The 12771-nt window shown below is 42.8% G+C and overlaps 1 protein-coding gene across 1 annotated transcript in view; it reads right to left on the bottom strand.

Moving 5' to 3' along the window:
• LOC128306825 (myosin-G heavy chain) overlaps positions 1 to 12771 on the bottom strand; it is a 76690-nt gene that overhangs the window by 47954 nt on the left and 15965 nt on the right. The window contains exon 2 of the mRNA XM_053044445.1: positions 1565 to 2164. Coding sequence (XP_052900405.1) covers positions 1565 to 2164 — 600 coding nt within the window. The remainder of the gene's footprint in view (positions 1 to 1564; positions 2165 to 12771) is intronic.

Genomic DNA, 12771 nt, shown 5'->3' with positions numbered 1-12771 from the left:
CTATACCTACAGAAATGTAGAAGATAAACTATAGGACTAGAATTTCTAGAAGAAAAATGGTATGGATGGTATTTTTCAGAACTGACCGCCGGTGCCTTTACCATCAAAAGCAATATGTGTTCTGTAGATTGCGTAGTGAGCTTTTTGTTTGTTTCCTTCCTGTTAAAATAATATCTAGCTAGCTCATGGTAACTCCATAGCAGAAAAAAAAACATTTTCTATCGTATAACGACTACTTATCGTTCCAACAGGAAGCGCATGTTGTTTGTACTTGCGCACGAATATGGAACAACTGATTTCAGCTGGGATTACGGTGCATTTGACATGCCCTATTTTGCATGTTATTGTGCATGCCCTGTTATCCTATATGAAAACATTATTTGTACGTTCCAGGATGCGCACAATGATACTACCAGTGTATTGCTAGACGATAATTTGTTTTGCTATGGACGGAGTTTCGTTTAGTTCGTAGTTGGTTAGTATTAAAAGCAACATGTAAAAGCAGAAACAATAGACTGCAATTAGAACTAGTATAAAAGCACCAAAGGGGTGTGACTGTTTGTCTTCAAGATTCTTTTACAATTTGTTTTCGCTCCTAGCGACCTTTTACAAAGAAGCCACTTCCTCGTAGCTTGTAGCGGCTCGCAGTGCCGTTCCAAGCTCCAATTTCATCTCAGCAGGCTGGAGATCATGAAATCAAGTGGTTTGCGTTGTAATTGAAATTTAGTGTAGGACTGTCGCGTCGCGTACGGATGAGCTTGGGCTCGATTTATGTGTAAACGACTGCTTTCCTACCCTTTTTTTCCTCCCGTTTCCTTACCCCTTCCCGTGACAAGTGACCGGAAGTGAAGTTTTAAAGGAAAATTTCGGAAACACTACGTCACCTCTCCATCAAACCCCTACTTCTCTTTACGGCTGTTCACGAAAAGGTGGCGACGATGATGGCTTCCGTGCGGTCGGGCACTTTTACCATTTATCGCTTCCTCACCGTGTCACCCTTTTCCAACGGCAGTGTTTTGTGGGTTAAATGCCGAAAGATTGGTGGTTGGTACAAAACAGCAATTATTGCGGGGGGCTGCGTTTGCAGTTTTCAATTTACACAATGTTGTTGTTTTGTTTTACCTGAGGGAAATAAAGGGATTGTTTTTGCGAATGTTTGTGCAACAATTTGTTTGCGACAACTGCAATCAAAAGAAAATAGTTTTTATTATAAAATTAAGCGTTATTTGCGTCGATTTTCTTCCGATGGCAATACCGTTACAAGCTGTTCTTTATCAATAAAAATGTTATTTGCAACATGCAAAACAAACATTTGTGTTTATAAATCGTGTGATTCTGCAAAGAAATACGATGTAATGAACGGATCCTGACCAAGGTTCAAAGCTAACCATCTCAACGGTAAGAATATTATTGTCTAACGATCAAATTTAACTCCTACTAATTCGCTCATATGTACAATTATGCGTGTTGAATTTAGGGGACATCCTCGCCGGGACACTACGGAGCCGGAAACGGAGCAAGCTATTGGTTACGAGACTATATGTACGTGTGTTGGTTTACTTACCGTAGTCATCATCGTCGGACAGCGCAATCGCGTGCAGCCGGGCAAGGGCTTGCTCCTCCAAACGCTGCTCTTTGATCTTCCCGTCCAGTTCGAGTTCCGAGTCAGTTTCGTTATAGTTCGAGTGATTCCGGTTCACGTCTTCTTCGTCGTCCGTGTCGTCGAACGGGCCGTCATCCAATACCATGCTACCGGTCGACATGCACGGACCTGGCACGTTCGGTAGTGGTTGTGGACCCACTGCTTCGAGCCAATCGTTACCGTTCGTTTGATTGTTGCTTTCGTGATTGTTGTTGATCATGTTGCTGTTGTGATTGTTGTTGTTGTTGTTGTTGTTGTTGGTGGTGTAGCCGTACCCGTTGCAGCATGGCCCGTTACCGTGCACTTGCTCGCCGCAGTTGTAACCGGTGGATGATGATCCGTTCGGACCAGCAATGGGTGGTCCCGCCGTGTTGCCCGCGAAGTCTATCAGCTTGCCACTGTAGCCCTGGGCAGGTGAAGGTGTCGTCACATCGTACCGCGAGCGTTGGAGCGACTGAGCGTCATCGGATTCACCGCTCAGCCGTCCGTAGGCTTTGCGCGGTGGACGAGGGTTACTCCTTTCTGCAAACCGAAAGAAAACAAGAAAAAGTTATGTTAGCTTATCAATCTAAGCATGGAACGCGTTATTTTAATTCTCATTTAAAAAATTTCATTGAAAAAAAAACAGATTTTAATTCTCATTGCTAAATTTCTATCAAATCACATCTGCTGCTTGTTGTCAGCTGTTCGATCGATGGAATTACTCATGACCAGCGCCGGAATGCGACCAGCGTCTCTATACATCAGCAACCGGCCGTTGCTGTAAATCACATTGTTTATCAAATATTTCGTTCAATTACGTAACTGCGATGGATAACGCGATCGGCTCATAACGGAATTCTATGGAAATGCAGGTGACCGTAACGGTGATCGACGATGATCCCAGACGCTATATACAATCAGTCACAGTAATTAATTAATTTATTGCCGCTATTGGACGAGCCGCAACCGGCGCATGCGCGACAGTGCGATGATGGTCAACCGGATGATTCAGGTGTTGGGTTGCAGTAAGCCGTGTAGCTTGGTTCTGCTGTTAAGTTAAGGGTTGGTATGAGTGATCCACTGTGGTTGGCTGGATTAAGCTTGGTTGCGTCATGTTGCGGCGTGCGCATGAAATTAAGAATTTGAATGAGACAGAGCTTATGTCTCTTTTTTATGTTTGTATAGAGAGAGATATCGCTTGTGGTCAGGTGTTCTACGCATGACTTATTTTCCGTCGAGAGACGGAAATATATTAGACCTGTTTTCTCTAGTACGAACGGTTGCAGTTGGAATTTGTGCGTGCGTGACCATACTCGCGCAAGTACGTGCTCAATGAATGGAACGGTGTGTTAAAGACATTGGATGGTGGAATGTAATGTGTGGCGGAGTCAAATTGCTTCCGTTCGGAGAACGGCAATAAAATAAGAGCAATAAAATACCAGAGCGTACTCTAGACAGTGGATGCTGCGCTATCGTTTACATATTGCTGTGTATTTGATAGTATCAGAAACATGACGACGCCTATAATTTAGCTTTGCATAGATTCCCGGCACTTTACGCTGTTTGTTTACGTTTTAATATTTGTAACATAATAATATAACTGACAAAGGCTGATGATAAAATGGTTTATGTTGTAGATTGTTTAAAATAGTGAAATGGTTTGAGAGACGAGGGCGCGTGACATGGGTTTTGCCGAGTCAAACTTGATTTTGATGACGATGGAAATTTCTTTTCTTTTATTTAGGTAGAGCAATCATACGCTCGACATACAAACATTTCGTTTCTTTACGACTTTCAATTATCTTAATGACACCTTTGACACATTTCAGTTATAAGTAGCTGTATGATTTCGTGGATAACATAATGTTTTGGAGGCTAAAAACGGTAAAAGGATAAATGCTACGAACCAATAATCTACAAAATGAAGATTTTTGTTTAAAATACCCCTATGACATAAGTTCTATGTTTAGATTTTGAGTGTTCTCGGCGACATTGTTTATCTTGCAACGACAGCTTGGCTCATTTGTATATTATACCACATGAACCGCCATTCCTCCGGATATACAGCATTTCAAAATGAAAAAAAAACTAAACTAGTGCTATGTTGTCTGACGCTGGGAACGCGAGCTCTTTTCGACGTTCCAAAGCAAATTTCGTCCACAGAGCAATTACGTCATTCATTCATTTGCCATCAGCACTGTGTAGATGCGATAGAAAATCAAATCCAACGACGAAAACTACCGTGGCAATGCATTACAATGCCTCATCGTTTCACTGCCACGAATCTATTTGGAATTCGTAAAAAGATGTGCTCTTTCAACCGACGGTATGAAATAAATAACCTTTGTACCGAACTGATAAAAGCCTTTGACATTCTATTACTCTCGGTCAGGCAGTACTTTAGCTTGGTGTTTAGCCCTTGGGGCAACGCTGTGTTTGATAGTGCACACTCACTCACCAAAGGAACATACTGCTACTTTTACATAGGATTTGTTGCACGCTGCACATTTCAATGTTGTTTACGTCAGGAACATACTGTCACTTTTAGTGAAGGAATACAATTAGTCGTATGATCGTGCATCTCGTGATCCTGAAACAGCAAAGCAGATTAGCAACGAGTCTAACACCAAAATAATCCATCCTACCCGCAGGAAACAATGAGGACAAAACGTGCTGAAATACGACCTATCTTATCTTATCTGTTTTGACATTTGATAAGGGGGAAACGGATGTTAGCACACTGATTACACGTTTTGAAAGCTTCGAAAAGCTCCGAAAAGCGAATTGTCGGAGAAGTGAATACGATCAATACAGATTGTACGCTAATCACTAGTTCTTTACAATAATTTCTGTATTTTGTTAGCTGAAACGCAAATGTTGCAAAATATTACAAAATATTACAAAGTGTGTTTGTAGTGTAACGCTGCTTAACAGTGAGTAAAACCTTGCTCACGGCGCTGATTAATGGCTGCTCTCTACTTTAAAGAGCGATATTTCGACGCTGCTTAGCAGAGTTGAATAAAAGGGCTAAGAAAGCTAAGAAGAATACGCCTGAAAGCTCCTATTTTCACCTGTGACCAAAGTTCCTGAGAATTACTTTTATTACTTTGGAAGCAACTGGTCCGGATGGGATTTTGGTCCAGGCCGGTTCGTGTGAAGATCGCTTCGGCAACCACCATCATGCCACCGGACCTCCCTTATGTTTTTCTTATAGACTGTGAATTATTATGGTTTGATTCTGTAATGACAAAAGCCCGGGCACGGTATCATCATGTTCTTGCTCAAATAAAATGGAATATTTTTTATTCCCTTGTTCAACAGATTTCATTCCTCCTTATTCCTCCGAGCAAGCAGAAGGAATTATTTTGTGCGCAGATCCATCAATCACTATTTAATCTCGTGCTTGAGTGTGTTGATTTTGTGAATCGTTCTCCATCCGGGTGGATGCATCCATTGATTGAGCTCAGGCCGGGGGCGACGGTACAATTATTTTCCGCATACAACATCGAAGATCCGGCTGCGAAGAACGAGAACTTTTTTTTTCTTCTTGTTTTGGTACAGAAACACTTGGAGACCCGAACCCGCGCGGTAGGTCCTTTGCATACTTTGTAATCTTTCCACCATCACCATTCGATCTACTTCTCCGATATCAATAACACTTCACAATGTTATCGGTTAGCAGATTGTTGTGGGTGGCCCCATGCCGCAACATTCTGCAAACAACGTTCTCATTCTCGACCGATAACTCTTGCTGGACGTTTTATTTGATGAACTTCTGTCTATTGACAGGTCTATCTAGCCCAGTGTGACATCCAGTGTGTGTCTGAGTACATCAAAACTCTTCATCATAAGCAATCTCATTTACCGATGGGTCGCATGCTGCACTGTCCTCCGGACAGACTGATGGCTCGGATCCCGATACGCGTACCATCCAGAAGGCACCGCCAGAAGCATGTGCTGTGTCAATCAAAATCTAATTACAACTACTTCCATCTGGCCTGTGTTGCTCCCGTTCAACGTCAACGTCATCCCCTGTGGTATCGGCCCAGGTTTCGCTGGAGTCGCAACTGCAATGGAATGTCTTTGGTTTTTTTTGGTTACCTAGTTCATCGCAGCGATTGCCAAAACTGGGTCGTTTACGTGGCTTTTCTGCAAGTGGGGGTAGGCGAAATAAAAGGAAAACCCATCTTAAACGGCAATTCTTTTTCACGCCGCGCTAGAAAAGGGAATTTACTCTAGGGAATGAAACGTTCCAAACTTTGCCCGAAAAGAAGAGAGGGGGTGAAAAAAAAAACACGACAAGCGTAAAAGCGTTGCGAACATGTCTGGATGGAAACCCCGAAGAATGTCACCCGTTGTCACACACACTTTTTGGACACGTAGAGCGCGGCTCACAAAGGAAAAATCATCTGCACTGTCTAGGAACGGTAAGGTGTAGGGCACCGCCTGGTGATTATCTTTTGTGCCTTCGTTTACCACCCGCCTGATAAGCTACAGCTGCCCGGTTTGTCAGCGAACGTTGACTTTCCGGCGGCATTCCCGACTCCTCTTGATTGCTGGTAGACGTGAGAGTACGTCAGCGTTCCTGCTGGTGTTCGACTTATTCCCACAGGATTCACCTTCTACGAATGTCTTGTAACACAGAGACGTATCCAACGCACTTCTATACATACACACACACACACACGCGCAGAAACACAAATAAAATACACTCAAATACTTCACGAAGCGACTTGAGCACGAAAAAGTGCTTCTCGCGAGGACACTCCAATAGTTAGTGACCATTCGTCGTCCAGAGCATTGGTGGCGAGAGGTTTTTTTTTTGTTTGTTTTTCTTTTGGGAAGAATGTGCAAGGACTGTTGGGAGGTTTTTAAATTAAGCGGCAAGCGTCAGGCGTACCTGCACTTGTTTTTACACTTGGGTTGATTGATTAGGTCACATCAACGTGCAAGTGGTTCGCGTTTACGCGACGAGTGCAAAAGACTCGGTAAGGAACTTACAACTAGGGTTGGGTGTATCAGATTCATCGTGTCTCATGAGTGACTCTGACTCTGTATTCTGACGCTACAGGATTCCTTCAAGATTAATGAACCATCAAAGATTTTTGAATCCCTCGTGAATCTCTTCCAGATAACACCACAAAGATACCGGATAACATCACAAATCCTGTCTCGCTCTAAATGCTAGTATTACTAGGGCAGAAATTCTTGTTTCATAAGCTTGTTTATGATTCTTCAAGGATTTTTGAGTCTTTGAAGATTCTTTAATGTTTGATGGTTGATGCATATTTTGAGAATCGAATCATAATTTGGTTGACTTTTCTTTCTCTCTCATTCTAAAAAAAACATGAAAAACCTGAGGTCAAGCAAGCTTGAGGTTCAAGTAAGAAAACGTTTACCTTGGGTCTTGAACTACGGGAGTTGTCAGATATTACTGAAAAAAATGCTGCAAACCTACTATGTTCGTTTGAACTTTGTCATAGCATTCTTGCCCCCGGTAAGGTGGTTTCGCTTTCTACTGTGAACTTCTCGCACACTTTCCCCTCTTCACCCTCTACAGCAAGCTCTCTTTCACTGGAAGCAGCAAGCAAAAAACATCAAAGGACAGGTTCCTCGACGGGCGTACCATCACGTGGCCACGAGCCATGCAAATTTCTTCTTAAAAAGCAGCAAGACCCGGCCCAATAGGTAAGCAAAACGAATTAACTGGCAGGCAAATACAGTTACAGTTCTGAGTAAATAAATTTTGGATATTTGATAAATGGTGCTTCCGCAAGCACCGCACACACACACACACTAATCTCGCCATTTTGGTTGGCGTTTTGTTAAGGTGCGTTGTAAAATAAGGCAAGAGCAGTGTGTTGATTTTCGCCCGAACCGCATCGGAAACAGAAATACGAGAGCAGCAACTGTATTCTACACCGGGCAAATGGAATCGAAAATAAACAAGCGAATCTGTGCAACGGGGTGGATGATCGTGTCGCATCGACCGGTCACCACCGGACCGCCTCGTCCAAGCATCGCAGAAGACGGCAATGGGTAGCATTAATTTGGCTGCTTTCAAAGAACAATTGCCAGGCCAAATACTAACACTATAAACATACTTGCGCACGTAATGAAAAAAGTAAACGGTGGCGGTTACGTTTGCGGGCACGGTTGCTGGAGGCGGTCGAAAATAATTCCACGAACACGGTTCAGGTTTCCCATGAAGCGTCGCGCCGTGGGGCATCCGAGATAAGGTCAAGTGGTTGCTGTATATTTGTTCCTTTTTTCTCTTTTTGTGCGTGTATATTGGTGTCTCGTTAGCTACGACTTCCTTCAAGAATGTGCCCGTCAGTGAAATGAGGGCTCCGGGAAAGGTTCGGAACGATTGCAAGGAATTTTTGCGCATTATCTGCATGCGAAATTATTGGATCTTAAGGAATAAAATTATACCACTGAGTGGAAAAAGAATTTAATAAAGGTAAAACGCGATAGATGGGGACTGTTTTTTTTATTGTTTCTTTTTTTTTATACAACATCCCGATAATAATTGAAAAATTTTATGGCATTCGCTCATGGTCGATGGAGGCGCCCAGTAGTTTATGATTTTATGTTTGGTACAGGGTTATACATTGCAGAAAACAAGCGTTTCCAACTTCTTACACAATGTAAACGATTTTGAAGAACAAATTTGATCCTTCCAGATAAAGTGTCCATTTCAATAACACAACTGTCACTTCTTTTTCGTTAGGCAATTCAGAGAGATTCCTTCGATTCTATTAATTATTGACATTAAAATCGACTATGTTGAAATCCGGTGGCAACCTTGTTAATTTAGACCGATGAACCTGTTGTTTTTTTTTATTAAATAACAAATACAATAAGCTGTTTAGAACAAGTTGTTAAAAACTATTATGGATTACATTTTAAACTAATTAAATTGTTACTAAAAAGTAATTGATTTCCAAGTTATTACAACCGGTTTGGATTGTGTGCTGTACGCGTAAATAATTCCAACTGAGGAGGATAGAGTGAGGGTTATGCTTATGCACGTTGTACAAGAGCCAACCAAAGCCATAGATGTGCATTCGGTATCAATACGCGAAGGAAAACTAATAAATATGGCGAAGAAAAACGATAACAAGTAGATGCAGAGTGGTTTTGCTGTGCAGTTTGTTTGTTTCAACGCTAGCGTTCCGTGAAAATAGTTTTTTTCCATGAAGCGCTATAATATTTCTGTTCCCATTGGTCCCCGTGCATGATTCACTCACTTCAATATATAGTTTATTGGATAGCATGTCATGTATTGCAAGCTGCCGTTAACATTTTCCCTTTCCCAATGGACTACGCGCGTATCGTCAAAGTGGCTTCTGCTTTAAATGGGATGCTGCTATGATATTCTGTTACCGAAATCACAACCAAGGATTAACGGTGCAAAACCAGCTGCGAAACGACAGGAAGGAACCAAAACGGACAAAAGGGAGATAAAAAAATGACTGACAATGCGACGAACATGGAAATATCTAGTGCAACTAGAAAGTTCCCGACGGCAATACAGGAGCTCCGGCAAAAGGCTGCTTCATGAAAGCATCGGAAATCTGATGATGCCTCCTAAGGCCGGCTGTCAAAGAGTACAATCAGCCGTGCATCGGGCGAGCGAAAGTGAGCTAAACAGTGAAATGGAAAAGTATAGCAGAGCGTATAGACAAGAAGCTTCTTGTGCATGTTCCGGGAAAATTAATAATAGTTGAACGTTACCTTTTGCACAACAACCAACCACCAGCCTAGCTCGAATACATCGCTCCTAGAGTGTAGTCGGTGTAGTCGTTTAGAGCAAAGGCAGCAGAATAAAAATGCAATGAAACATACAGGCTTCGGTTGACTGTTCGACTTCTCCATCGCCTTGGCGACCATCGGCTACATCGGGGAGGTGTTTTTTTTTATGTTGCACAGTGCAGTGCGCACAGCACCATTATTGCGCACCCGAATGACGAGGAAATTGGAGCCTTAGCGTCAGTTTTATTCCACGGACTGTAAATACTGCAATCAAGCGGAACAGATATCAAATTTCCTTGGCAGTGCACATGGACGTGCTATTAATTAATGTACAAAAACGAAATGGATGGTAGATTATGAGCTTCTGGTCGTACGTACCGATGCGGTTTATCTTGAAGTTCGGACAGGATATATGACGGTTATGTTTTGAAATCACCTATACGATTCGCTACTACCGTATATGCATTCATAACAAACAATTCCTATCTTTCTTGTTGGCCATTGTTTGCCAGTATAATATTCCAGTTTTACTGGCTAACGTCTCAGGGTTTCTCATCTCATATCAATTCTCAACCAACGCTCACTCAATACTTATTTGTCAAAAGCGGAAAAAATGGATTTGTGGCATTGACATCAAAGTTCGTAATCAAATTTGAAATAAAGCGTATGATTTTAGCTATCGATGATCGAAACTTTGGCTAACAGTATTGAACTGGAATAAGATGTTTCTTATGCAACAGTCGTTACAGTCGAACACTATCGCAAATAAAGTATGAATTACGCATACCATTATAATGAGTGAAATATTTCCGTACGGTCGGGTCTTTCCATATGTATAAGTAAGCGCGACTGACTATGCTGAATGAGCTACGCTGCACGCGTACACCAAAATGAAATCAAATTGTTCAAGCCTACCTTCGACTGAAGATAGGTGAAATTTTGGACGACTTTATATCTGTACGTCACGGTCACTGTTGGTGCCATCATCAACTCATTGGTGATAACCTAACTCCCAATTCCCTCAAATCTTCGCCGTGTGGATTGAAAGCATCTGTCACCGTATATCCAAGCTTGAGCATGCGGGCTTATCCAAACCCCATCGTGCGGATGGTGGCGAACATCGGGAGGGCCACCAGACGCTAAACCAAGATGTAACTGAGGGCCACCTGCCACTAGTACTTTCGCAGACCTGAACTAAAGCCTAAGCCTAGAAAGTGTGCCTTACAATTCTGAATAATTATTAGACAGTAAATAACAATGTGAAATAAAATTGTAAACGTATCATTAATTCAAATTCACGACTCAATAAAATAGCTCAAATCATCCTACATTCTCCTCACATACATCCCACGCTATCACTTTACGTTCAAGACTCTGGAAATAATAGGAACCGTGATGCCTTTCTCCGTTCACGATGGGTGGTTTAGATAATTACTTGACACTGTTATCTGCCCTCATGCCGATCGTTACCGTTTGCAAAATCATAAACGACTCCGGTGGCTATCGTTTTCCCTTCACCTCCAATACATTCGAGAAAAACAATTTTAATTGAATTGATGACGAGGTAACCTCCCCCCCCACCCCACCCCCTCCTTTCCAAAACCCGGCTAGTCCAATGTACAATTTCATTTGTCATGCAATCCGATTCCATCCGGCTCCATTCATTGCTGTGCTGTGCGGTGGGTGTAATGTGATTAACAAGTTTTCTGCGCAGCCGGCAGGGGTTTATTTTTTTATTGCAACCGTATGCAAAACGGTTGTGGTGGCGGGTTGGAAAGTTTGTTGGTAAAGAGAATGTACGAAAAAGAACACCAGGCAAATGTCTTCGAAACATTCCCGAAGAAGATGATGGGGTGTTGAAATTACACAACTTCATCACACAACTATAATAAATAGATATCTACTAAGCGCGATCTACGTGATTGATTTTATGCAGATTGATAACTGGACATTGAGGAAAGAATGGTGAAAGATTTCAATTAATAGACAATTTCAGATATTTAATAGAAATATTGAAGCAACTCTAGAACATCAATCAAACAAATATCCATTTATAAAAAAGGCAACCCTATAAGCCTATAAGCGTCACAGCGTGTTCGGTTCGGTATGAAGCACACTTGCGCTCACACTTGCTACCGTACGGTTCGATAGACGTGCTTATCAGACGTGCCATCACCCAGCGATAAAGCGCCGTTTTCAAACCGGGCCAACCAAGAAAATGTGCTGATTTTTACAATTCTTTCCAACGGTGCGGACGAATGCGAATGCAAAACACCAAAAGTGTACAGTTGCGTATTGGACCACCGATAACAAAATTGTGACTCGATACGCCTTCAGTCACAACCCCTACGCTGCAGTAAAAGTGACTCACTTCCGAGACCGTTTTACGCGCCAAAAAACAGTGTCTGTGGTCAGTGGTCTCGCGCGGCGTCACCCGACGGCCGGCATGAATGGTAAAAATAGTCCCAAACACGATTGGGGATTGGGGAAAGATGGATCAATCAATGGTACCGTTTTCTGTAGTTTATGGTGTCTAACGTCTGGCGATCGTACGTGATCGGCTCGAACTCCCCCCCCGAGGAAGGGGCTGCTTTCAGCAAGACGGTGGCTGTCTGGAAGGTATGAATAAATTAAACATCCCCCTTCCCGTACACCGTGTGCTCATCAGCTCAACGCACAATCCACACCCCGGCTCATCAGCGGCGTATGCACATTTTTATGACCGTAGCGAAAGTGGTGCCCGCCGTCTGCGCGACCCGAAGCACAACGCAGCCGAACGTCCGACGACGAAGCCTGTCGTAAAACTTATAACAAAAGCAACCCCACACACACACACCCGCGCGCGCGCGCGCGCGCTCACCGCACCGGAAATATGTTGTACACCGTTGAACTAGAAACCAGTCGCATTTGTGATTTCGCAGATCGAACCATGAGACGAAACTGTCCAAAGCCAGACAGATTTATGTTCCAAAGGCGTTGGGTTACAGTCTGCAGCCAGCTCGGCGCCCGGACGATCTCAGGGACAAAGCTTTGTATCAGCCCTCCACTAAAACCCCTAACGCATGACTCACCATTTCCTGCGCAGCTGCAAACTGCGCACTGATTCCATTTTAGACTGCGAACTGATACGTGTAGATTGTACCTTTAATTGCAAGATTGGCAGTTTTGGGGACTCTTGTTCAAAATGTGATGCCTTTTTTTATTTTTGCTTCACTAAACATAACATATTACTTGGTTCTTTATTAAGCAAATCTGGCAAATTTAGTATCCGAAGCAGTTGAGGCATTTTCATCAAACAGAATATTGGCGTGGTACAGTACCGTCAAACATACGGCAAGCGTATCATTTGTGGACCCCTTTGTTTGTTAAGCCTTTTACCTTTGCCGAGC

The sequence above is a fragment of the Anopheles moucheti genome, chromosome X, assembly GCF_943734755.1.
Source record: "Anopheles moucheti chromosome X, idAnoMoucSN_F20_07, whole genome shotgun sequence".
NCBI lineage: Eukaryota > Metazoa > Arthropoda > Insecta > Diptera > Culicidae > Anopheles > Anopheles moucheti.
This window is presented reverse-complemented; position numbering and strand designations above follow the sequence as displayed.